The sequence below is a fragment of the Phyllobates terribilis genome, unplaced genomic scaffold, assembly GCF_046119375.1.
Source record: "Phyllobates terribilis strain yellow unplaced genomic scaffold, ASM4611937v1 Scaffold_1__5_contigs__length_1240528914, whole genome shotgun sequence".
Taxonomy (NCBI): Eukaryota; Metazoa; Chordata; class Amphibia; order Anura; family Dendrobatidae; genus Phyllobates; species Phyllobates terribilis.
This window is the reverse complement of record NW_027362761.1, coordinates 584,149,917-584,177,558: the sequence shown is the minus strand read 5'-3', so window position 1 is coordinate 584,177,558 and position 27,642 is coordinate 584,149,917. Positions and strand designations below refer to the sequence as shown.

The following is a 27,642-nucleotide window of genomic DNA, read 5'->3' as shown; positions in this document are numbered from 1 at the left end:
ATCTAATTCCATCATGTGTCATACAGTCTGCAGAGCGGTATATCTAATCCTATCATGACTAATATAGTCTGCTAAGCCGTATATCTAATCGCACTATGTGTAATACAGTCATCTGAACCAAGTATCCAATCCCATCATGTGTAATAGTCTGTTGAGTTGAGCCGTGTATCGAATCCCATCATTTGTAATACAGTCTGTGTATATAATCCTATCATGTGTGATATAATTTGCTGAGCCATGTATCTAATCCTATTATATGTGACGCAGGATTAGATACATGGCTATGTGGACCGTATCACACATGATAAGATTAGATACACAAACACATGTCACACATGTCACATAAATCTTATGGTCTGTTTGTCTAATCCTATTATATGTGACACAGGATTAGATACATGGCTATGTGGACCGTATCACACATGATAGGATTAGATGCACAAACACATGTCACACGTGTCACATAATAGTCTTATGATTAGTTTGTCTAATCCTATCATATGTGACCCCATCCACAGGATATTGATCTGTGGGGGTCCGACTCCTGTGACCGGCACTTTTATCCCCATTATCATAGAGTGTCCATGCACATACCCGACCTGTGAGGCTGCTGATAGCTGCGTTTGGCTTTTCCAGACGGCCTCATAGAGCATAGGGCAGGCATGTGCCCTATCGCTCTGTTTTTAGGGTATTAAAGTGCCCTGTTGTACAGTGTGTTGCCGGTCCCTGCAGTTGGACCCCGACGATCAGTAAGTTTCTGCAGATCGGAGCCGGTCCCTGCAGTCGGACCCCGACGATCAGTACGTTTCTGCAGATCGGTGCCGGTCCCTGCGGTCGGACCCCCAACGATCAGTAGGTTTCTGCAGATCGGTGCCGGTCCCTGCGGTCGGACCCCCACGATCAGTAAGTTTCTGCAGATCGGTGTCGGTCCCTGCGGTCGGACCCCCACGATCAGTACGTTTCTGCAGATCGGTGCCGGTCCCTGTGGTCGGACCCCCACTATCAGTTAGTTTCTGCAGATCGGTGCCGATCCCTGCGGTCGGACCCCCACGATCAGTAAGTTTCTGCAGATCGGTGTCGGTCCCTGCGGTCGGACCCCCACGATCAGTACGTTTCTGCAGATCGGTGCCGGTCCCTGTGGTCGGACCCCCACAATCAGTAATTTTCTGCAGATCGGTGCCGGTCCCTGCAGTCGGACCCCCATGATCAGTAAGTTTCTGCAGATCGGTGTCGGTCCCTGCGGTCGGACCCCCACGATCAGTAAGTTTCTGCAGATCGGTGTCGGTCGCTGCGGTCGGACCCCCACGATCAGTAAGTTTCTGCAGATCGGTGTCGGTCCTTGCGGTCGGACCCCCATGATCAGTAAGTTTCTGCAGATCGGTGTCGGACCCCCACAATCAGTAAGTTATCGCTGTGTAGCGCTAGTGTTGCTGTGATAACAGCACACTGGGAGTTGACTCTTGAGCCACCACTTGACCCTCACTGGCCCTCATTACACCTGTCTCAGGTTTTCTCCTTGTGTCTCCAGCTTTCATTAATGCACAGTTTTTATTTATGGAGACATTCAGTGGTTGCCAGGGGCAACAGGGGCCTTGTGAGAGACTTCCGCCTCCTCGGCACTCAAGTGAGGCGCACGTGACGTCACTACGCGGCCCGAGAACACATTCTTCGCCTGCTCGCTGTGTGACGTCACCGCGCCGCTGCGTCCTGTGCTTCTGAGGGAAGAAGGACGCGGGAAGTTCGTACCCGGAGCCGGCGGCCGCTCGTCACGATGAGGTGAGACACAATGGCGGGGGGCAGTGATGCGGTGATGTACGTCATGCTGCTGGTGTGGCCGTGAGGACTACGACTCCCCGCATGTGCAATGCTGTGTCTCTGGGAATAGATCAGATCCCGTTATCAGAAGGCTGTCGTGAGACTACAACTCCCAGCATTCCCTGACGGCTGAAGATTGTGGGGGCATGCTGGGAGTTGTAGTTCTGGAGCCGCTAAGCAGATGACGGCGCAGTATAAGGGATTGTCTGTTACTGGGTCATTAACCCGTTCCTGTCCAGCCGCATCAATAGGTTTTATTGTACAAGCGCCTCTAAGGCTGTGTGCCCACGATGCGTTTTTTAAGCGTTTCCGCAGCGGCAAAAACACATGGTAGAAGGTCTGCCATGTCCCCCAATGATAATCTGCTTGTGCTGTGTACATGCTGAGGAAATTTCCACTGCGGATTATCATTGCGGAAAAATCCACAGCACTACCAATTATTTTGCGGAAGCGTGGCGTTTTCGCCGCCATTGACTTGCATTGGAACGCATGGACTATGCATCACTAGATAAGGACCTGCGCATTCTATGCGTTTCAATGTGTGGATGGTACCCGGGTGTGGAGGACAGGAGACTCTCCTCCGGACCCGGGTACCATAGAACCTGTAAAAAAAAAGAATAAAATAAAAAATAAAGATTATATTTACCTTCTGGCGGCCCCCGCTCTCCTTGTCTGTGCTTGCTGGCTGTGGACTGAAGGACCTGCGCTGACGTCATAGTCATGTGACAAGTCACGCGACGCTGACGTTGGCAGGTCCTTCAGTGCAGTGTACCGCTGCCGGCAAGCCAGGACGGAGGGAAACAAGACACCAGGGGCCATCAGAGGGTAAGTGTGTATTTATATTTTACCATTCTTTACGGTCACACTATATAAATCCATGTTGGTTGCCGGTTGCATGGATTTATATAGTGTGACCAAGTTGTCAAGCACTTTCCAAGTGATGCTAAAATTGCTTGGAAAGCGCTTGTCAACCCGCATGCAGAAATACATGTGAAGAACGCTTCACATCCGCTTGTCCCTGGCAGGAAAAACACATGTACAATCCGCATGCTTTTTTTCTGCCAGGGAGATGCAGAAACGCTCAGGAAAAAATCCTGACCATTTCTGCATCGTGGGCACATAGCCTAACAGCTTAAAAAAACACATTTTTGTTGCCATCTTTTGCAATCTGGGGCTGGGGAAGGGATTATTATTTGGCTTTTTTTTTTTTTTTTTTTCATATTTTTAAAAAAAACCTTTTCCACTATTCAGTCGTCTCCTTAGGAGATTACAGCTTCAATCAACTGATCGCCTGTGGTACACACAGCTGACACTATGTATCGTGGAAATAATCATCTCCTATGAGCAGCAGCTTTCAGAGGAGGATTGTAATGACCAGCACGGGGGTCTTCAGCAGACCCCTTGGCAGTCATGACAAACCATTGGCGACGCGCCATCACATCACAGGTGCAGTGATGAGAGCTTGGAACGGCGCCCCCAGCTGCCAGAGCCTGTTAAATGCCGCTGTCAGATTGACAGCGGCATTTAACAGGTTAGTAGCCGCAGGTGAGGTGTCGCTCCTTCTGTGGCTATTGAGGCACATGATGGCTGATTAAATCATCTATCCTGTGTGGAAAGATGCAGGTTTAGCGTGTGAGCTGTCATCAAAGGCAGGGACACGGCATATGACATCATATTTCTTGAAGGGGTTAAATTGTGTTCCTTCTCCCCCCAATCCTGGTATGTGTAGCCCCCCTCATCCCCCCGCCCAAATCCTGGTATCACTGCACATATAAAAAAAAAAAAATACTTATACTCTCCTTCCTTCCTCCCTTCTGCTCCAGCGCTGCGTCCTGTCTGCCAGCAGCTCATGTCAGAGTCTGAGCAGTGCATGATGTCACTACCATGCGCTCTCAGACGCTGATGTGAGCTGCTGCTGCCGGCATATTTACTCCTCTCCACTCCGGGACTATGGGCATGGAGAGGAGTGAATATTCATTCTCTTTAGTAGTGGGCACTGTCAGCAGGAGCCGTAGGAGGGCAACAACCCAGCTGCAGAACCGCTACCTCTGCCTTTGTGCAAGGAGGAACAGGAGGAGCACTGCCAGAGCCCTGCAAAATGACCTCCAGCAGGCCACAAATGTGCATGTGTCTGCACAAATGGTTAGAAACCGACTCCATGAGGGTGGTATGAGGGCCCAACGTCCACAGATGGGGGTTGTGCTCACAGCCCAACACCGTGCAGGACGCTTTGCAATTGCCACAGAACATCAGGATTGGCAAAGTCGCCACTGGCGCCCTGTGCTCTTCACAGATGAAAGCAGGTTCACACTGAGCACATGTGACAGACGTGACAGAGTCTGGAGACGCCGTGGAGAGTAATCTGCTGCCTACAACATCCTTCGGCATGACCGGTTTGGCAGTGGGTCAGTAATGGTGTGGAGTGGCATTTCTTTGGAGGGCCGCACAGCCCTCCATGTGCTCGCCAGAGGTAGCCTGACTGCCATTAGGTACCGATATGAGATCCTCAGACCCCTTGTGAGACCATATGCTGGTGCGGTTGGCACTGAGTTCCTCCTAATACAGGACAATGCCAGACCTCATGTGGCTGGAGTGTGTCAGCAGTTCCTGCAAGATGAAGGCATTGAAGCTATGGACTGGCCCGCCCGTTCCCCAGACCTGAATCCGATTGAGCACATCTGGGACATCATGTCTCGCTCCATCCACCAGCGTCGCGTTGCTCCACAGACTGTCCAGGAGTTGGCGGATGCTTTAGTCCAGGTCTGGGAGGAGATCCCACAGGAGACCATCCGCAACCTCATCAGGAGCATGCCCAGGCGTTGTAGGGAGGTCATACAGGCACGTGGAGGCCACACACAATACTCAACCTCATCAGGAGCATGCCCAGGCGTTGTAGGGAGGTCATACAGGCATGTGGAGGCCACACACAATACTCAACCTCATCAGGAGCATGCCCAGGCGTTGTAGGGAGGTCATACAGGCACGTGGAGGCCGCACAATACTGAGCCTCATTTTGACTTGTTTTAAGGACATTACATCAAAGTTGGATCAGCCTGTAGTGTGTTTTTCCACTTTAATTTTGGGGGTGACTCCAAATCCAGGCCTCCATTGGTTAATAAATGTGATTTCCATTGATGATTTTTGTGTGATTTTGTTGTCAGCACATTCAACTTTGTACAGAACAAAGTATTCAATGAGAATATTTCATTCATTCAGATCTAGGATGTGTTATGTGAGTGTTCCCTTTATTTTTTTTGAGCAGTGTATGTATGTGTATAATATTATTTATTTATTATTATAGCGCCATTTATTCCATGGCGCTTTACATGTGATAGGGATATACATAACAAAAGCATTTACATAATCTTAAAACGAGTCAGCGACTGGTACAGGAGGAGAGAGGACCCTGCCCGCGAGGGCTCACAATCTACAGGGGATGGGTGAGGATACAGTAGGTGGGGGTAGAGCTGGTCATGCAGCGGTATGGTGGAGCGGTGATTACTGCAGGTTGTAGGCTTGTCGGAAGAGGTAGGTCTTCAGGTTTCTTTTGAAGGTTTCCACGGTCGGCGAGAGTCTGATGTGTTTGGGTAGAGAGTTCCAGAGTAGGGTGGATGCACGGGAGAAATCTTGTATACGATTGTGGGAGGAGGAGATAAGAGGGGAGTAGAGAAGGAGATCTTGTGAGGATCGGAGGTTGCGTGCAGGTAAGTACCGGGAGACTAGGTCACAGATGTACGGGGGAGACAGGTTGTGGATGGCTTTGTATGCCATGGTTAGAGTTCTGAACTGAATTCTCTGGGCAATGGGGAGCCAGTGAAGAGATTGACAGAGAGGAGAGGCCGGGGAATAGCGGGGGGACAGGTGGATTAGTCGAGCAGCAGAGTTTAGGATATATTGGAGAGGTGCAAGAGTGTTGGAAGGGAGGCCACAGAATAGGAGGTTGCAATAGGCGAGGTGGAAGATGATGAGGGCGTGCGCTAGTGTTTTTGCAGAGTCTTTGCTGAGGAATGCACGGATCCGGGAGATGTTTTTGAGTTGGAGTCGGCAGGAAGTGGAAAGGGCTTGGATATGTGGCTTGAAGGAGAGATCAGAGTCCAGGGTTACTCCAAGGCAGTGAGCTTGTGGGACTGGGGAGAGTGGGCAGCCATTGACGTTGATAGCTAGGTCAGTTGGGAGGGTTGAATGAGATGGCGGAAAGATGATGAACTCTGTTTTATCCATGTTGAGTTTTAGAAATCTGTCAGAGAAGAAGGATGAGATGGCGGTCAGACATTGTGGGATTTTGGTTAGTAGGGAGGAGATATCAGGTCCAGAGAGGTAGATCTGTGTGTCATCAGCATAGAGGTGATACTGAAAACCGTGAGACTCTATGAGCTGTCCCAGGCCAAAGGTGTAGATGGAGAAGAGCAGAGGTCCTAGAACTGAACCTTGGGGGACACCGACAGATAGGGGGCGAGATGAGGAGGTGGTGCGTTAGTGGGAGACGCTGAATGTCCTGTCTGTTAAGTATGAGGAGATCCAAGATAGAGCTAAGTCTGTGATGCCAAGAGATGAGAGAATCTGGAGTAAGAGGGAATGGTCCACTGTGTCAAAGGCAGATGACGGGTCCAGAAGGAGGAGGACAGAGTAGTGTCGCTTGGATTTGGCAGTTAACAGGTCGTTGGTGACTTTGGTCAGGGCAGTTTCAGTCGAGTGATGCGGTCGGAAGCCAGATTGCAGGCGGTCGAAGAGGGAGCAGGAGGAGAGGTGGGAGGACAGTTCAAAGTGGACATGTTGTTCTAGTAGTTTTGAGGCAAAGGGGAGGAGTGATATGGGGCGGTAGCTAGTCAGAGAGGAAGGGTCAAGGGAGGGCTTTTTGAGGATGGGTGTGATTGCGGCATGTTTGAAACATGAGGGGAAGACACCGGTTGTTAGTGACAGATTGAAGAGGTGGGTTAGGGTTGGGATGAAGACTGTGGTAAGGTTAGTGATGGGATGGGATTGGGTCAAGTTTGCAGGTGGTGAGGTGTGATTTGGAGAGTAAAGAGGAGACTTGACCTTGTGTAATGGTGGAGAAGTGGGGTTTGGAGGAGGAGGGTTGAGTAGATATGAGGAGGGGTTGTGTGAACTTTAGGCAAAAGTTTTGTCTGATGGTGTCAATCTTCTGTTTGAAGAATGAGGCAAAGTCGTCGGCTGAGAGGAGAGAAGAGGGAGGAGGTGCTGGGGGACGAAGGAGAGAGTTGAAAGTGTTAAATAGCTGTTTAGGGTTGTGAGACAGGGAGGATATGAGAGATGAGAAGTAGGTTTGTTTTGCTGTAGTGAGTGCGGCCTTGAAATTAGTGAGGGATTGCTTGAATGCGATGAAGTGCTCGATGGAGTGAGACCCTTTCCATCTCCGCTCCGCAACCCTGGAGGCCCGGCGCAGTTCTTTAGTAAGTTTAGTGTGCCAGGGTTGCCTGTTGAATGTGCGAGATGTGTGTGTGTGTGTGTGTGTGTGTGTGTGTGTGAGAGGGGCGATCGAGTCTAGAGCTGCAGCTATTGTGGTGTTATATGAGGCAGCAGCATTGTCTGCATCGTGTAAGGAATTTGTCTGTAAGGGGGAGGAGGGATTCAGAGAGTGAGTGTAGGTCAAGGTGTTTGAGATTTCTGCGACGGTGTGTAAGTTTGTGGAGTGGGGATTGTGCACCTGGAGAGGAGAGGGTAGAGAATGTGAGGAGGTTATGGTCAGAGAGAGGGAGTGGTGAGTTAGAGAGGTTAGATAGGGAACAGAGGCAGGTGAAGATGAGGTCCAGTGGCCATCTTTATGGGTGGGTGTGGAAGACCATTGAGTGAGTCCAAAGGAGGAAGTGAGAGATAGGAACTTGGAGACAGACGAGTGGGAAGTGTTAATGGGTATGTTGAAGTCGCCCATTATAATAGTGGGGATGTCAGTGGAGAGGAAGTGAAGCAGCCAGGTGGTGAAGTGGTCTAAGAAGGTGGTGGCTTGCCCTGGGGGTCGATAAACGACGGCCAGTTGGAGGGGGAATAGATACACTCCCCTCTTTTGAGGTGCACTGTGTGTGCAACGGAGGGTGGCAGTGGGATTTGGGTGAAAGCGCAGTGTTCTGATAGGAGAAAACCTACGCCTCCGCCATGTTTGCCGTTGGGGCGGGGGTGTGTGGGAAAGGTGGAATCCGCCATATGAAAGTGCAGCTGGGGAGGCTGTGTCAGAGGGGGTGAGCCATGTTTCGGTGATGGCGAGGAAGGAAAGTTTGCTTGTAATGAAAATATTGTGGATGAAGGAAAGTTTGTTGCAGACAGAGCGAGCGTTCCATAGAGCTCCTGTTAGAGCAACTAAGGGAGTGGGGATTAGTTGGATGGGTATGAGGTTAGAAGGGTTGCGACAGTTTGTGGAAGGTCGTGGATAGGAGGAAGAAGTAACTGTTGGGATATGGTGAGGAGGACCAGGATTTGGAGAGATATCTCCAGCAGTGAGGAGGAGCAGAGAAAGTGTTAGCAGGTCGGAGCTAGAGAGAGCATGGGGTGGCTGTCTGTGTTTGGAGATCCAGGATTGAATGTTGAGGAATAATTCGGAGGAGGAGGTGAGATGAATGGGGAGGATGGAGGGAGAGATGAAGAGTTTATTCCTAGGTGTAGGGATTTGGGGGGTTACTAGAAAGTGGAGGATTGTGGAGCAAAAAGTGAGAGCTAACAGAAACCTAGTTAATAGAGAGTAAGTGGTTAAAGTGTTGGTTACCTGACTCCTACCCTGACTAACTGCCTCTGAAATAACTGCCACTTATCTCCGAAGCCACTTTGCACAAGAAGACGCGTGCACCCCTTACAGAGCTTCTAAATATATAGGGCACACAAAACTATCAGGTGAAGGGCATTGTGGGAGCTGCTTATGGCTAAATTAGCAGCTGGTCGAGATGGCTTGGTGATCAAAGACAGGTTTAGAAGGGGTTAATGGTTTTTCCCCATTATTAAGTTATAATCTCTCCAGAGGATAAGTGAATATTTGTGTCTGATTGGGGGTCTCAGCCATAAGGGGTCACAGATTTGTCGGCCCAGCGTGCATCTGCTTTCATTGTGGAGATGGGGCCCCTGTGACGGCGGCTTCACTCCTGGGAACAGGATCTGGAAGGGAAACTTGACATCCCTAATCCTCCTGTTCCCCGATGTCTGCTGTCAGGGGAGGGTCGGGACGTTAGGGCCACAATATGGCCACTCCTAATTTATAGCTTCAGTGGCGGGCATGTTGGCGCCTCCCTGTGGCAGGTTGTGTGTAGTATTAATCTGGCAGTGAGTGGGATGGAGAGTGTGGTGGGGGGCTGCAGGCTGTGAGGAGACACCATGAGGGTCCGGTCACCATGTCTGACTCTTCCTATAGGAAACACCTTCAGGAGATTCCTGCTTCGGCCGGGAACACGTCGAGGCTCAGCTCCTGGTCGTGGGACGCAAAGAAGAGTTCGGATCTGCTGAGTGGATTGGGGGTGACCCCGATGGAGAAAGATCCACAGGACACAGAGAACACTCCCCAGGACCAAATCATGCACATGACCCCACCAGCAAAACGGCCGAGACGCAAGGAGAAGGATGACGAGGGGTTTTTCATTGCCAGACGTTCCAGGGCGACCAGGCCTTCTAAGCAAGGTACTTACTTATATACTGATACTGTGGTACATGGTTGTCGGGTATATACAGGACATCGGCCAGGCACCTATATACTGATACTGTGGTCCATGGTGGTCGGGTATATACAGGACATTGGCCAGGCACCGATATGCTGATACTGTGGTACATGGTGGTTGGGTATATACAGGACATCGGCCAGGCACCGATATACTGATACTGTGGTACATGGTGGTTGGGTATATACAGGACATCGGCCAGGCACCGATATACTGATACTGTGGTACATGGTGGTTGGGTATATACAGGACATCGGCCAGGCACCGATATACTGATACTGTGGTACTTGGTGGTCGGGTAAATACAGGACATTGGCCAGGCACCGATATACTGATACTATGGTACATGGTGGTCAGGTATATACAGGACATCGGCCAGGCATCTGTATACCGATTCTGCGGTACATTCCTTAGGGCTGCGGTATATTACTGCGGACTATGTCGGGGCCGGCTGGGAGTTGTAGTTGCACCACAGGCAGCAGAGCGATGCTGCCGGACCTTTTGGCTTCTTTGCTCTTGACATTGTCTCATGGTTGAGATGGAGATTAGATTTGCGGTGGTCTCTGTGGGACATTTCTGCAGGTTGTGACCCTTTTTCTTCTCCCCACAGTGATTTCCTGGGATCTGCTGCCGGACGAGTTACTTTTGGCCATATTTTCCTACCTCCATTTGACGGATCTCATGCTGTTGCCGCGGGTGTGCAAGCAGTGGAGCAGAGTGTCGTAAGTCCGTAACATGTATAGGAATGTAAGGCCTCGTACAGACCAATCCTTTTATAAAGGGGGATTCCAGCCTAAAGCAGTGGTCTGCTATGGGCCGCACCAATGACAACTGTCGAAACCAGAGGGAACTTTACTAGGAGCTTCTCTCGCTCTGAAAGCCCCTGCGTGTCTATATGTTGGACCCCCGCTACATGATGCCGTTGCTTACCCGCTGGCGAGGGGTCACTGATCCCTTTTAATCATGATATTCAGTTTGCATAAAAAATGGCTGAAGAAATAGAATTAATGCCGTCTCTTCTCTCTCAGGTGTGACGAATCATTGTGGCACAGCGTGGATCTCACTAACAAACACATGGCAAACGGCGTTATCGGGAACCTGCTGTCGCTGGGAGTTGTAGTCCTGCGCTGCCCGAGGTCGTGCATCGGAGAACCGATATTCAGAAAAGTCCGGTGAGCGATTACTGCTGATCCTGGAAGAAAAAAAAACACTCGATAGTCCCCACACCCAACGTGCAGGAAAGCCGGCATGGTGCACAGTATAGCGCTCAGGCTCGTACATGGTGCGGAGCTCAATCCGTGGACCGAATTGTACAAGTATCTAATGGAAGACGTCACGCACAGCTCTGCTGCATTATTCGATATTTGGGGACCATATAACCGGCTGTGATTTATAGCGCCGTCCGATTCTGTGCATTGTTGGAAACTTCAGTGACAGACATGTCTTCTTTCTCTCCTCCAGACCCCTGCGGCTTCAGCACGTAGACTTCTCGAATTGTAACATAACGCCAGAGACTCTGCAGAGCATCATCTCTCGCTGCCACCACCTGCACAACCTGAGCCTGGAAGGCCTGGAGCTTTCTGACGATGTCATGGGGTAAGAAACGCGTGAAACATTGCGTCATGAACGCGGTGTCCACCGAGCAAACACTGCACACATTTCACATAAGGAAAGTGTCTAATCACAATATTAAGTAAAGGCGTCCTGTTACCTGTGTGCCCCAATGAAGGCTCTGAGAGATTTTTACCGCCCCATATCGCTGCTCCCATTTGCCTCCAAACTCCTTGAGCAACACGTTCACGCTGAACTTTCCTCCCACTTCTTATGTAACTCTCTCTCCGACAGCCTACAATCCGGCTTCCGCCCCCACCATTCCACCGAAACTGCCCTTACCAAAATTACTAGTGACTTACTTACAGCCAAAGCTAACAGACAATTCTCTGTACTCCTTCTAGACCTGTCCTCTGCCTCCTACTACAGATCCTCTCTTCCTTTGGCTTCAAAGGCCTTTCCCTATCCTGGATCTCCTCATACCTTTCCAACCACACATTTAGCGCCTCCACTTCCACACTGCCCCCTCTCTGTTGGAGTCCTTCAAGGCTCTGTCCTAGGACCCCTACTCTTCTCAATCTATACCCTTGTCCTGGTACAGCTCATAAAGTCCCATGGCTTCCAGTACCATCTGTACGCTGATGACACCCAGATCTACCTCTCTGGCCCAGATCTCACCTCTCTGCTGTCCAGAATCCCAGCGTGTCTATCAGCCATATCCTCCTTCTCCTCTCGCTTTCTCAAGCTCAATGTGGACAAAACTGAACTCCTCATCTTTCTCCCATCTCGCATATCTTCCCCACCTGATCTTTCTATCAACAATAAATGTCATCACACTTTCCCCTGTACCGACAATCCACTGCCTGGGAGTAAACCTCGACTCTGCTCTGTCCTTCAAACCCCACATCCAAGCTCTCGCCACCTCCTGTCGCCTCCAGCTCAAAAATATTTCCAGAATCCGTCCTTTCCTCAACCCTCAATCTACTAAACTGCTTGTGCATGCCCTCATCATCTCCCACCTCAACTACAGCAACATCCTCCTCTGTGGCCTCCCTGCTAACACTCTCGCACCCCTCCAGTTCGTCCTTAACTCTGCTGCACATCTGGTCCATCTCTCGCCTCGTTACTCCTTTGCTATCCCCCTCTGCAAATCCCTTCACTAGCTCCCATTCCCCCCAGCGTATCCAGTTCAAACTACGAACGCTGACCTACAAAGCCATCCATAGCCTCTCTCCTCCGTACATCTCTGAACTAATCTCCCAATATATTCCCTCATGTAATCTCCGGTCCTCCCAAGACCTCCTTCTCTCTTCCACACTTATTCGTTCCTCACCCAATCGCCTCCAAGATTTCTCCAGAATATCCCCCATCCTCTGGAACTCTGTGCCCCAACACGTCCGATTATCCGCCACATCCGGATCCTTCAGACGGAACCTGAAAACCCATCTCTTCAAACAAGCTTACAGCCTGCCATGACCCCGCTGCCTCCTCAACAACACCGGAGCTACTGCAACCCCCAACCTATTGTCTCCTTCCCTATTCTTGTAGAATGTAAGCCGTCAAGGGCAGGGTCCTCCTCCCCCTGTACCAGTCTCATTGTTTGTTTGTTACTGTAAGTGATATCTGTATCTGTTATATAACCCCTCATTATGTGCAGCACCATGGAATCAATGGCGCTATATAAATAAATAATATGGTGAGAACCCAAAATCCTCTTTAGTTATTTTTTTTTTAGATTTTTTTTTTTTGCACAGCTTAGAAAACAGTTTAAAAAAATTTTGCTAGTCACTTAAAGGATTTGTCTTCAAACCTGTAGAAAAAATTAAATTGCATGTAAGTGTCTTCCAAACCCCTTCTTTCTCCCCAGTGTGTTTTCCTGTCTTCAGCTGCATTGATATCAGGTCCCCACTCTTGGAGTACAGGTGATGGGTCAGCGTGGGTCTGAGTGTTTGTTCTGATAACCCATCTCCTGCTTCAACTTCTCCCCAGATTTACACAGGTGCTGAGCTGACCTATCACTGCCATCATCTGTACTCCAAATTAGTACATTGTGACATCCGTGCCGGGGATGTAAGCCACTTGCATGCAATTTTGTTTACATGAATGAAGACAAGTCTCCTAAAAAGTGATGTGCCGAGTTAAAATCTCCATGCAAACCTGTAGAAAAAAAAAAATAGCTAAGTCTGTCTGTAGTCATGGTCTTAAAGTGAAGCTATCTGGTGACTTGTGCTGCCCAAGCCACAGGCAGCATGAACCCGAACTTGGTTGTACAATTGCAGCAAGAAATACCTTTCTCTGAAATGCTCCGGCCATTCAGATAAAATATAATTAGAAGATCCGACTGGGAAAAGTAGCTGGAGAGGAGACTAGTCCAGCCCTCACTGCACCGCTCCAGGAGAGATGGACTGGTGTCTCCTTATGGGAGAAACCTGTCAATCACCTGGAGCAGCGCTGGGAAAAGCTGGACTACTCTCGTCTCCCGCTATTTTTTCTGGTCGGATCTTCTAATTATATTTTATCTGACCCGCCGGGACACTCTGCTGCTGCAGTCAGATATACGGCGCCCAGACATTGTATATGATGATTGCAGCAAACGTGAACAGGATCATATTAAAGAGGAAAAATGACTGAAGTTAAAAATTAAGGATCACCGCTATAAAAATATATGTTGCATGTTTTTTTCTCAGGGCCATCGCTCAGAATTCAGATCTGGTGCGGTTGAACCTCGGCGGCTGCTCCGGCTTCTCTCCAGAGTCGCTTACACAGATGCTAAAGAGCTGCACGAGGTCAGACATTATACATTGCTAGCGTTATGTCCAAGTGCATCCAACTGGCTGCGGATTAAAGCTGTGACCGGGGATATAAAAATCTGTAGAGCCGATCAAATTCTGCGCCGAAAATCACTGCAGTCTATTGAGCAGAATCTCACCCACTTGCCATCTACCTTTATTCTGCTGGAGACTTTTCCTGCTCAAATCCACAGCTAAAATCTTCAGCAAATCCGCCTGGTGTGAATTCAGCCTTACCAATGAAATGGTTGTAGTAAAGACACACAAGTTTCGCATGATGGGAGAAGTTTTCTCTCCCACCCCCCATCTATATGTCCTCTCTTGTCTTACAGCCTGGAGGAATTAAACTTGTCTTGGTGCGACTTCACACTGGACCACGTGAAGAACGCGGCGGAGAACTTCCCTAGAAGCATCACACAATTAAATCTCAGCGGCTACAGACAGAACCTGGAGCCCGTCGGTATATATATGTGTATACAGTAACATGTAGTGTTATGACTGTAGGCGTCTGTAAAGATGTGCTGACCTGGGGGGCGACCAGTCCTTTCCACTGTGATACTATATTTATTTGCTTTGCAGATGTGGAGATGTTACTGCAGAGATGTCCTGATCTTGTCAGCCTGGATTTAAGGTAAAAATCACTAATACGTACTGTGAGGTAGCGCTATTCATCACGCTGGGGGACACTCGCTTCACCGGGTCAATTAAAGCACACATGCAACGTCTTTCCGGTATTTCACAGTCCAGCAGTTTATTACACATCATAAACTGCACATAACATAGTCCATCTCAGTGGCACGCGGACATATTACACACATAATGTCCAAGAGCCTTTCCAGTGACAGATATGCCCACTTGGCTCCAGATACCGCCTTCAGCAAGGTAACAATATCAATGTCCACATCAAGCAGCTTTTTTACCTTTGCCGGGTTTTAGCTGCTTCTCTCAGCTCGGTTCTGCCACAGCTGTGGCTTTAAGGCTTCCCAGACGTAGTCTCCAAGCCACGTGCCTTCAAAAGGCTACTGGTATCCTAGATCCAGCCTCTGCCTTCCAGGCTTCACCAGGCCTCTCTTCCAGCCTCTCCAGGCTAATGGTGTCCCACACACAGGGATCAGGCCTCACGCCTTTCACCTTGTTTCCAAACCACCAGGATTTATATACCCTTTAGTGCACACAGGACCTGCGATGATGTCACAGTCATGTGATCAGTCACCTGAGGGGAGGTACATGGTCAGCTAGAACACACCCCCTGGACATTTTAGCAATGCAGCAAGGCGCTGGATTACATATCCCCCCCTCTGTTCAAACTTGTGGGTTTGAACACATAATATACACAATCACATTATAACCCACTGTTCACACAGAGACCATGTACTTGACAATTGCGCTGGAACATGAGTCATCAACATTAGCCCATTCCTTAGGGACCTACCATCTGTCATTGTCACTAACTTCGTCAAGTCACATTTCCGAGTCGTAACCTTGTCAGACCTCCCCCGCTCCCAGCTGTCAGTCATACAGCGGTGTGACTCACTTGCCCTTGTATCTAAGGTCCGGTCCGACTCCGTACGGTCTCGTACTCTATTGGGTCGTTTGTATGGGTCTCTCAGACCTGAGTTACTGGAGGTCTCCCTACCTCTAAACCCACATCCACTACTCTCAGGACATCTTGAAAGGTCCCTAACTTCAGCTGTAGCTGTTCTGTTATTTAGGGGGCCCTTTCTCTGTCTGGTCTCACAATTTCTAGACGGCTGCCACCTTCTGCTCAGGTGATGCTGCCTTTCCACTCGCAGTCTGGCGAGATTCAACTGTTCTACCTCTCGCAGGTAGGTCACTCGGTACTCCATCAGCATTCGTATATATGCAAGACTTTCTTCTGTTCCTACAGCGGAGAATGACACCATGCCGTCTTAATCTGGTATCCCGTCCTGCCGATCACGTGGACTGCTTACTTTCATTACACCAGACTTCTTTACCATCATCTGCATGGCTCGGCCATTTCTCCCAATGAGCTTTCTCACCAGAACATGAGGCACCCGGATGACTTTGAGCTTTTCTCATAAACTCCAGTTGTCTAATGTCTTGTTCCGTCTTCAACCCGGACAAATCGCTTTGTGCGAATACATCGCCAGTGCATGTCACTTAGGATAGCCACCCTTTTCACTGTGACTTCGGTCCTGGACAGGCCCACCAGTTGTTTAGCTTCTGAGGTTGAGTACACCTTACAGGCTCCCACGGCCTTCTTAAACTCTTCATGCACTGACTCTCTGGTGCATTCTTCTCTCAAATCCTCGGGTACATCTATGAGGCACTTGTACCGAGATGTTTCTGTCTCACCAGTGGTCTCGAAATGATCCTCTGGATCAGGTTTCAGGGACAACTGACTTTCAGCTTCTTCACCCTGTATGCTTCCCCTGAGCTGACTCCCAGCTACAAATTCAAGAATTTTCATCTTGACCACTTCCGTTTCATACTTATCTTCTGTTAACACTCTCTTAGCTCTCCTCAGGTCCACCTTCTCATGGTATAAAGGAGTAAGTGCAACTTGTTTGCCCTTTTCCTTCTCCAAGGAGGCCTCGTTCACTGAGTGATACTTTGCCACGTGACCTTTGAGCTCGAAAACTTCTTCCTCTAGCTCAGCTGCTCGCCTCTCAACAGCCAGTCTCTCAAACTTCTCTTGCTTCAAATGGGCTTGTAGCGACTACTTGAGCTCCTTGATCTTGGCTCTTGCATCCACCGAATCATCCGAGCTCGCCTTATTCGAGGAGGTATTTGCTTCATACCTCCCATCTCCAGTGGCCAACTCCTGGCCCTGGTCTGTGGCTTTTCCGATAGACTCTTCCATCTGTTTCCGCTCAGCTTCCATCTCGCTGATTCTTTCCTTAAGGCACGTATCTGCCCTCTGGAGATTATCACAGAACTTCTGCAGCTCCTTCACCTGAGCTTCCAGACCCAGGGTCTTTCTGCAGAGATCATCATTCTCATTACGGGTGTCCTGCAGAGTGGTCTCAATCATTTGGCGCCTATGCTCAGCATCCGCCTTATCCTCTAGTTTTTCCTTAACCCTGAGGAGATCCTCATAGTCTCTCTTAGTTTGTTGCAGTTCCCTTTTGAATTTTTCACACATCTTTTCTGCCTCATGGTCGTGACCAGACACTTCATCTTTTATTGCCTCTTTCAGGGAGGATAGCTCCTGGTCTCGCTGGTGCAGAGAGTCTTCCAGCCGCTCCTTCTCCTGCATTAGAGGCTTTACTTGGTCCTGGAATTGCTGCAGCTCCCTCATGAGTTCACCGTGCTCCTTCTTGGAGTCACACAGTTCCCGGTTGAACTGTTCGCGCAGTCGTACTAGGTCTTGATCACGTCCAGAAACTTCATCCTGCAACGCCCCTTTTAAGGCTGATAGCTCCCTATCCCTCTGGTGTAGACCCTCATCCAGCCTTTGCTTCTTCTGCATCAGCTCTAACTGTACCAGGGAGAAATGATCTTTCATCTCGCACAGCTCATCTTCAGACATCGCTTTGTCAAACTGCAACCGAATAACCTCCTCTTTGGTTTTGCGAAGGTCCTCTTTAATTTTCTGAAACATTTCCTTCCATTTGTTGACTTCCTTGCTGCTTTCCTCCAGTTCTCGCTGCAACTCACAACTTGGTTTATTTTCTGCCGTTCAGACTCCAGGCTCAGCTGGTCTGAGGACACGTTCTCCATGTTTTTCCTTAGTTGCTGCACGTCACTCTGACACTGCTGGCTGATAGGCTCCAGCTCTTGGTCACGACTGGCCGCCTCCTCTTTCAGGGCTGTCAGATCCTTCTGTCTCAGTACTGTACCGGAGGTTGCTACTGGCAACATCACCTCCTCTTCTGCCTCCACAGGAGGAGCCACACTTGGAACAAAGGCACACAGTACTACATTTTCTTTATTTTCACTTTCAGCAAAGACTACCTTTTTGTGGCCCTTGCGCCATCGACGACGAGAGGGGGACTTTCTCCCCTCGTCTAGACCCTCCTGACTGAACTCTTTCTACTTTCATAGCGTCACCGTCAGTTGTGGGGTCTGTGTCATTCCCCATGGTGTCGTGGAGCTACCCCGTTTTCAACGGTCAAATTGTCATTTTTAGGCCGTACCAACCCACAACCAGTAACAAATTTTGGTTTTCTATACTCAATGCTCTTTTGAAAATCCGCCCCCTTTTTAGACTCCGCCGGCTTTGGACAACCACACCTAAAGGAGGTACTTTAACAAAAAAAAAAAAACGCAACAGTCTTAGGACTCGGTTCACAACATCTCTTACCACCTCCCCGGGCACTCTGGGACAATACTGGCTCCCCCAGAGAGTTCACAGAATGGTCCACTGCTGCCATTCTATACGGTGCCAACAGCTCCTGCCGTTCCTGCACCATGTCCTGTAGATGTTTCTCAAATACCTGCTGCGATTTTAACCGCCACTTTAATCGCTCAATAGCTTCAGTCTCATTTGCTGCTCCGTTCACAGCCATCGCGGTACGCTGTTCACACTAGACACTTCACACCGCTCTTCCCAGAAAAATTTTCGTGGCCCCGCCGAGCCACAGCAAACCAGATTTGAGTGCGACGAAAATTTTCGTAACCCCACCGTGTTACAGCCAGATGCTTTAATCTTCGTGACCCCGCCGAGCCACAGCAAGATGCTTGCATCCACACTCGTCATCCTGTGCCGTTACCCCTAGCAACCAGGCTGCAGTTGCCTGCGTTCTCCACCACATGTGAGGTAGCGCTTTTCATCATGCTGAGGGGCTCTCGCTTCACCGGGTCAATTAAAGCACACATGCAACGTCTTTCCGGTATTTCACAGTCCAGCAGTTTTATTACACATCATAAACTGCACATAACATAGTCCATCTCAGTGGCTCACCGACATATTACACATATAATGTCCAAGAGCCTTTCCAGTGACAGATATATGCCCACTTGGCTCCAGATGCCGCCTTCAGCAAGGTAACAATATCAATGTCCACATCAAGCAGCTTTTTTACCTTTGCCGGGTTTTAGCTGCTTCCCTCAGCTCGGTTCTGCCACTGCTGGGGCTTTAAGGCTTCCCAGACCTAGTCTCCAAGCCACGTGCCTTCAAAAGGCTACTGGTATCCTAGATCCAGCCTCTGCCTTCCAGGCCTCCCCAGGCTAATGGTGTCCCACACACAGGGATCAGGCCTCACGCCTTTCACCCTGGTTCCAAACCACCTGGATTTATATACCTTTTAGTGTACACAGGACCTGCGATGATGTCACAGTCATGTGATCAGTCACCTGAGGGGAGGTACATGGTCAGCTAGAACACACCCCCGGGACATTTTAGCAATGCAGCAAGGCGCTGCATTACAGTACGCACGGCCCCGCAACTATAAGTCCAACACTGCTGTCGTGTTCATCTGTGCAAATACACCATCAGAAACTCACCTCTACTATGTTAAAAATATTCTTTTTTTTTTTTATTGTGTTTATATATGTGTATATATCTGTGTGTGTAATATACACTGCTCAAAAAAATAAAGGGAACACTTAAACAACAGAATATAACTCCAAGTAAATCAAACTTCTGTGAAACCAAACTGTCCACTTAGGAAGAAACACTGATTGACAATCAATTTCACATGCTGTTGTGCAAATGGAATAGACAATAGATGGAAATTATTGGCAATTATCAGGACACCCTCAATAAAGGAGTGGTTCTGCAGTTGGGGACCACAGAAAACATCTCAGTACCAATGCTTTCTGGCTGGTGTTTTGGTCACTTTTGAATGTTGGTTGTGCTTTCACACTCGTGGTAGCATGAGATGGACTCTACAACCCACAGAAGTTGCTCAGGTAGTGCAGCTCATCCAGGATGGCACATCAATGCGAGCTGTAGCAAGAAGGTTTGCTGTGTCTGTCAGTGTAGTGTCCAGAGGCTGGAGGCGCTACCAGGATACAGGCCAGTACACCAGGAGACGTGGAGGGGGCCGTAGGAGGGCAACAACCCAGCAGCAGGACCGCTACCTCAGCCTTTGTACAAGGAGGAACAGGAGGAGCACTGCCAGAGCCCTGCAAAATGACCTCCAGCAGGCCACAAATGTGCATGTGTCTGCACAAACGGTTAGAAACCGACTCCATGAGGGTGGTATGAGGGCCCGACGTCCACAGATGGGGGTTGTGCTCACAGCCCAACACCGTGCAGGATGCTTGGCATTTGCCACAGAACACCAGCATTGGCAAAGTCACCACTGGCGCCCTGTGCTCTTCACAGATGAAAGCAGGTTCACACTGAGCACATGTGACAGACGTGACAGAGCCTGGAGACGCCGTGGAGAGCGATCTGCTGCCTGCAACATCCTTCAGCATGACCGGTTTGGTAGTGGTTCAGTAATGGTGTGGGGTGGCATTTCTTTGGAGGGCCGCACAGCCCTCCATGTGCTTGCCAGAGGTAGCCTGACTGCCATTAGGTACCGAGATGAGATCCTCAGACCCCTTGTGAGACCATATGCTGGTGCGGTTGGCCCTGGGTTCCTCCTAATGCAGGACAATGCCAGACCTCATGTGGCTGGAGTGTGTCAGCAGTTCCTCCAAGATGAAGGCATTGAAGCTGTGGACTGGCCCGTCCGTTCTCCAGACCTGAATCTGATTGAGCACATCTGGGACATCATGTCTCGCTCCATCCACCAACATCACATTGCACCACAGACTGTCCAGGAGTTGGCGGATGCTTTAGTCCAGGTGTGGGAGGAGATCCCACAGGAGACCATCCGCAACCTCATCAGGAGCATGCCCAGGCATTGTAGGGAGGTCATACAGGCACGTGGAGGCCACACACAATACTCAGCCTCATCAGGAGCATGCCCAGGCGTTGTAGGGAGGTCATACAGGCACGTGGAGGCCACATACAATACTCAGCCTCATCAGGAGCATGCCCAGGCGTTGTAGGGAGGTCATACAGGCACGTGGAGGCCACACACAATACTCAGCCTCATCAGGAGCATGCCCAGGCGTTGTAGGGAGGTCATACAGGCACGTGGAGGCCACACACAATACTCAGCCTCATCAGGAGCATGCCCAGGCGTTGTAGGGAGGTCATACAGGCACGTGGAGGCCACACACAATACTCAGCCTCATCAGGAGCATGCCCAGGCGTTGTAGGGAGGTCATACAGGCACGTGGAGGCCACACACAATACTCAGTCTCATCAGGAGCATGCCCAGGCGTTTGTAGGGAGGTCATACAGGTACATGGAGGCCACACACAATACTGAGCCTCATTGTGACTTGTTTTAAGGACATTACATCAAAGTTGGATCAGCCTGTAGTGTGTTTTTCCACTTTAATTTTGGGGGTGACTCCAAATCCAGGCCTCCATTGGTTAATAAATGTGATTTCCATTGATGATTTTTATGTGATTTTGTTGTCAGCACATTCATCTTTGTACAGAACAAAGTATTCAATGAGAATATTTCATTCATTCAGATCTAGGATGGGTTATGTGAGTGTTCCCTTTATTTTTTTGAGCAGTGTGTGTATGTATGTATGTATGTATGTATGTATGTATGTATGTATGTATATGTATATAAATATATATGTATAATATGTTATTATATTTTTTCATATATATCTCACACAAAAGAATGAATCATACACATGCAGTATTTTTTTTGAGCAGTGTGTATATATAATGGTAATTAAATTTTACTTTTCTTCATTTTGTGTATGTCGAGAGATAATACATGAAAACATATTTTTATAGTATGATTTTTTTTTTTTTTTTTGACCATTGAGTCTCATAGCAGAATGTCCTGTAGCAATCGCTTCTTAGTATTCATCTCGTTGTCATTACCACAACTAATACAAGCAGGATGGCACCCACTTGGTCCAGTGCAATAATCTGCAGATTTACTAGTTCTGCACTGCCATACAAGTTCCTGGAGGACTAATCTGCATTAAGTGCCTACTGTCCTACTTGTTTGCATCAGTTATCGGTTCTGTCTGGGACTTGCACCACATCTAACTACCACATGCGACAAGGGCGTTCTGCCCCCACTTGCCAGCTCTTTGTCACAGACAGGATGACAGTGACATGTAACACCTCTATATAGAAACCAAAGGAGCCACCATTTACATTAGGTGACGTCACAGCTCTCCTCCTCTCTCTCTCTGCACAAGTTACAGCAAATGCCCACAACACTCCTAGTCATCTCCAGCATGTTGTTCCCTATGGTCTATGTGACCAGTGTAAGGCAGGATAGCCGCCTCATAATCATTTACAGAAAATAGAATAAAGTTTACAGTCAGAATTTTTTTTTCTGTTTCTAATTTGTAATTTCCTTTGAGAAAAGGGCAAGTTCTGGCACATAGAACGGTGCTGTCCAACACATGAATATTCTGTAACTCTTGTTTGGGCACATGGTGATCCTCTGGTTTTCTCCGTAATCGTAATGTGGTTATGTGGGGTCTTCCCCCAGTGATATGCCCGCCTCGAAATTGTGCGATGCTGCACCATATACACACAATTGTGCAGCACTCGAATATCCTCTGTGATGCTCATGAGGGATGTGTCTAACAAGCTCCTGTCCACAGTGATAGCGTGATGATCACCGCTGACTGTTTCCCTGCTTTTCATCCGCTTCCGCTCCAGCACCTCGGACTCAGTCGTTGCTATCAGATCACTCCAGCCTTGTTGATGTAAGAACTTTATTACCACTGCCCCCTAATCCTTTTTTCTCTCCCCCTAATCCTTTTTTCTCTCCCCCTAATCCTTTTTTCTCGCCCCCCTAATCCTTTTTCTCGCCCCCCTAATCCTTTTTCTCGCCCCCCTAATCCTTTTTCTCGCCCCCCTAATCCTTTTTCTCGCCCCCCTAATCCTTTTTCTCGCCCCCCTAATCCTTTTTCTCGCCCCCCTAATCCTTTTTTCTCTCCCCCCCTAATCCTTTTTTCTCTCCCCCCCCTAATCCTTTTTTCTCTCCCCCCCTAATCCTTTTTTCTCTCCCCCCCCTAATCCTTTTTTCTCTCCCCCCCCCTAATCCTTTTTTCTCTCCCCCCTAATCCTTTTTTCTCTCCCCCCCCCTAATCCTTTTTTCTCTCCCCCCCCCTAATCCTTTTTTCTCTCCCCCCCCCTAATCCTTTTTTCTCTCCCCCTTAATCCTTTTTTCTCTCCCCCTTAATCCTTTTTTCTCTCCCCCTTAATCCTTTTTTCTCTCCCCCTTAATCCTTTTTTCTCTCCCCCCTAATCCTTTTTTCTCTCCCCCCTAATCCTTTTTTCTCTCCCCCCTAATCCTTTTTTCTCTCCCCCCTAATCCTTTTTTCTCTCCCCCCCCTAATCCTTTTTTCTCTCCCCCCCCCCCCCTAATCCTTTTTTCTCTCCCCCCCCCCCCTAATCCTTTTTTCTCTCCCCCCTAATCCTTTTTTCTCTCCCCCCTAATCCTTTTTTCTCTCCCCCCTAATCCTTTTTTCTCTCCCCCCTAATCCTTTTTTCTCTCCCCCCTAATCCTTTTTTCTCTCCCCCCTAATCCTTTTTTCTCTCCCCCCTAATCCTTTTTTCTCTCCCCCCTAATCCTTTTTTCTCTCCCCCCTAATCCTTTTTTCTCTCCCCCCTAATCCTTTTTTCTCTCCCCCCTAATCCTTTTTTCTCTCCCCCCTAATCCTTTTTTCTCTCCCCCCTAATCCTTTTTGTTCTTTTCCTCTTTTCAGTGAACTGAAGCCCCTGCATCTGAAGACCCTCAGCGTGTTCGGAGTAGTGACGGACAATTCTTTACCAGTGCTGAAGGAGTCTCTCCTGCACACAAAGATAAACAGCTCCTACTTCAGCACCATCGCCCGGCCCACCACAGGCGGCAGGAAGAACCGGACCATATGGGGCATGAAGTGCCGGCTGTCTATGAACCTCACAGACTCGTAACCCGAGCGTCCGCCGAGCTGCAGATCCACAAACTTGAAATCTCCTGCAATAAAAACCGTATGAATTACCTGTGATGTGGGGGTCACGGGGTGCTCATGTGGGCACAGCCAGGGGGTGGCGCTATGTAGAATACTTAGATGTTCCCATGTACCTATGTGATCGCCAGCTGGCACTGCTGCCATGCCATGTAAAGGAGACCCATCACTGGTCTGTGATCCCTCGTCATAATCTATATAATAAGCTGTAGGAGGCGTTCGGCCTTTTCATTTTATTGTTCTGTGTTTTTCGATCGGTCCAAATAGACGGTTTTATGTATATGAAAGAAGGTTTGGTCGCAAGGTCCGTGCTTCTCTATCTGCCACAAGGGGGAGCCGGGCGATCCATGATGATTCATTAGTGTTTAATACATATATGATCCATCCCCGGGGGGGAATAACTCCTTTCGAGTTGAATAAGGAAAGCTCTAAACTTCCGGCACCTTCAGGATCAGCGGCTGTTTTTGGAACCTTCTTATATTTTTACTCGCAGATGTAATAACTTTTTAGAAGTGACGTCTCTCCGTCCTCTTCCCTAGAAGCCAGAAAACGCCTGCAGATCCCGGCCTGGCCGAGGGTCTAATGACCTGAACCATAGCCCCCCACCCCCCCAAGAACGCTGCTGGGTTCGGTCATTAGTCCAGAATTTGTTGCCAGATATGCCCCCTTCCCCTGCAGTTCTCCTTTAAAGGATATGGACACCTATAGGGACAATTACTATTTTTTTTTATTTATTTTTCTTTTTTAAATTAAATGTATATTTTGGGCTAAAAGTCATTTATGCAAATGGGTTTCAGAAAAATGTTTGCACATTTTGGCTTTGTTTCCTCGGCAGAACGAGTTAACTGAGAATCTGTCCGTGAGCTCTTTCTAATGAAGAGTTTATCTGTCTTTCTGAGCTCCTCCCCGTTGACTTGTGACCATCAGCTTCATTGCAACTTTGATTTGGCCATAAATCAGCTGAGAAGTGCTGGATAAGGGTTATAAGTAGTCAGAGAGAGCTCACTGATTAGATCCTCAGTTGACTCATTCTGCAACTCTGAGTCTACAAAAAGCAAAATCTAATAAGGGAACTCAATTAAGGAATCACCTATAGCCCAAAAGAAGTCCCTCAAAGTTTCCAGATCCGTTAAACGGATTTAGGTTTAGAGATTTCTGCTAAGTTTAGTACAACGGGGAGATTTCTGCTGTTATTTGGACCCTAAAATGTATTTAAATGGGGGGGATTTACTACAGATTACTGGCACGCATCCTGCCCGTGGGTCTGCGCTGTACGACTGATGTCCCAGCCGGGCACAGACCTGACATAACGATCACCCAAAATGCCCAATGTCTGCTGATCTGTCAGATGTGGCGGGGTCACATCATGGCCGCCTCTATGGGGGACGGGATGAGCGTCTTGTCCCTTTTTAGGATACGTGCAGGTCGTGTGCGAGGTCAGCGGCCGCTCTGCTCATGTACGGATGATAGAGAGTCACCGGGAACTTTTTAATGTGCTCGTTAACTACGGTCTTATTATATATTTTTTACACAATTTGTCTGCTGTGTCTTTATTTCGATCACATCCAAAACAGTGTATTGCTGTTATCTCTTTATTTAGGTCTCGGGTACACGGCGGGACATAAAAAGATGCTGCATCGCGTTCCAGCGATCAGAATGAGCTCACTGATAGGTTCACAGTTAGCTCATTCTGCAGTAGGTTATATACAGTGATACACAGTAGAAAGCAAATAGTTCAGTATTTTAACCTCTTTCCACCCTTATGATTGTGCGGTGTCAGACGTATGGAACGGGCTCTACACAAGGCCTGATGCCGGCAGCTGTGTTATACAGCCAGCACCTGCCTCTAGCAGTAGCCATCAGAGCTGAGCCTGGTTAACCCCTTAAATGCCACGGTCGATCACCACATAACCCACACCATCTTGCCCAGGTGCCCATCGGCCTCTGTGATTAAGAGCAATAAAAAAAAAAAAAAAGTCAAAACCTCGCTCATACCAACCACCACTCGGTGCCCCGAAAAAAAGGCCAGTTTGACACCTCTGGAATGTTTTTACGTATCCCAGTGAGTCTGAGATTTATTTATTTTTTTTTTTTTTGAGACACGTTGTACTTTGATATAGTAGTAAACTTGGATCAATGCAAATTTTGCAAAATTGTCATCAAATTTTTGAACTTTTTTTAATTTTTATGTCCTCCAAACAGTCATGATGCACCGCAAGTAAAAACTTCACATCGGCATTCATTTTATTTTTTTTAACCCCTTAGTGACCCATAGACGTCTTTTTACTGACCTGCGATATAAGAGACTAGCGTTCCCCCGACAGGTGACAATCCTGTAGCTGTCACCTGTACACTATAGCTGACAACTTGCTGCATCAGCCACGATCAGTGCTGGCACCGACCATGGATGTTTAACCACTTAGATTCTGCTGTCAATAGTGACTACAGAGTCTAAATAGTTAACAGAGTGTGGGGTCTTCCTCGTTAACCTCATCAGCACCCTGAGATCTTGATTGTGTGGTCCTGATGTTTGCCATGGCAGGTAACGGCCTTAGACTCTGCCGGCTATAGCGGCCTGTACAGAAGTTTCACAATTTAGGTGGTAAAAATAAACCTTTTCATTCTTGTCATGCCACTTTCCATTACTCCCTGAAAAGAACCAGAAGGGTTAATAAACTACCAGAAAGGGGTTTTAAATACATTGAGGGGTGCAGTTTTTAAAATGGTATGACTTTTGGGTGGTTTCTAACATATAGAACCCCCCAAAGTCACCTCAAAACTGAGCTGGTCCCTATAAAAATACATTTTGTAACTTTCCTTGAAAAAATGAAAAATTACTGCTACATTTTTAAACCTTCTAAAATGCCAACGAAGTAAAACACTTTACAAATGGTGCTGATGTAAAGCAGACATGAGGGAAATGTTAGTTAGTTAATGTTTTTGTGTGGTCTGACGGAATTAAAGGGATAGTCAGTCAAAGTTTGAAAAATTGCAATTTTTAAAACATTTTTGTCAAATTTCTGATATTTTTTATAAATAAACGTGAAACATAACCTAAATTTACCATTATTATAAAGTATCATGTGTCACAAAAAAAAAAAAAAACAGTCTAAAAATTACTGGGATATGATGAAGCGTTCTAGAGTTATTACTACATAAAGTGACACTGGTCAGATTTTTAAAAATTGGTCCGGTCAATAAGGGGTTAAATGTTTTTTTGTGGGGTTTTTTTTTTTTTTTGCTGCTAAGGCGTTAGAAAAATTATAAATTACTACTAAAGGTTTAATCCTTTCCAAAACGCATTTTTTTTTTTTTATCCTTCATTCCTATTCTTTATTTTTATCCTTTTTGGGTGTTTTTATCCATTTTTGTAACTTCGAGACACCTTTTTTATTTTAGACAATACACCATAGTTACAAATACTGAGCGGTGCGGGTTTTTAAAATTGTGTAAGTTTATTAACCATTTTGGTGTTTCACAGAAATTAAAGCAAAGTGAAAGGATTTTTTTTTTTTTCCCTTATTTTTAGAGAATTGTTGGGACTTGCCATAGTATTCCTTTCCTGTAGTCTTCAGTGGGGGTACATAGGTGATATATATATATACAGTACAGACCAAAAGTTTGGACACACCTTCTAATTTAAAGATTTTTCTGTATTTTCATGACTATGAAAATTGTACATTCACACTGAAGGCATCAAAACTATGAATTAACACATGTGGAATTATATACTTAACAAAAAAGTGTGAAACAACTGAAAATATGTCTTATATTCTAGGTTCTTCAAAGTAGCCACCTTTTGCTTTGATGACTGCTTTGCACACTCTTGGCATTCTCTTGATGAGCTTCAAGACGTAGTCACCGGAAATGGTTTTCACTTCACAGGTGTGCCCTGTCAAGGTTAATAAG

At 47.8% G+C, this 27,642-nt stretch overlaps 1 protein-coding gene across 1 annotated transcript; it reads left to right on the top strand.

The window, feature by feature from the left end:
- The first annotated feature begins 1,624 nt into the window (after positions 1 to 1,624).
- Positions 1,625 to 23,765, top strand: SKP2 (S-phase kinase associated protein 2). Its single transcript, XM_073681650.1, has 10 exons — positions 1,625 to 1,776; positions 9,167 to 9,429; positions 10,078 to 10,189; positions 10,496 to 10,639; positions 10,929 to 11,063; positions 13,706 to 13,804; positions 14,140 to 14,267; positions 14,387 to 14,438; positions 22,381 to 22,485; positions 23,491 to 23,765. Exons 1-10 carry the CDS (start codon positions 1,772 to 1,774, stop codon positions 23,696 to 23,698), a joined length of 1,251 nt encoding a protein of 416 aa, XP_073537751.1. The 5' UTR covers positions 1,625 to 1,771; the 3' UTR covers positions 23,699 to 23,765.
- The last annotated feature ends 3,877 nt before the right edge of the window (positions 23,766 to 27,642 follow it).

Coding starts and splice junctions, on each gene's coding strand:
- SKP2 (XM_073681650.1), top strand. Junction 14,439..22,380: donor CTTGTCAGCCTGGATTTAAG/GTAAAAATCACT, acceptor TCCTGTCCACAG/TGATAGCGTGATGATCACCG. Junction 22,486..23,490: donor ATCACTCCAGCCTTGTTGAT/GTAAGAACTTTA, acceptor TCCTCTTTTCAG/TGAACTGAAGCCCCTGCATC.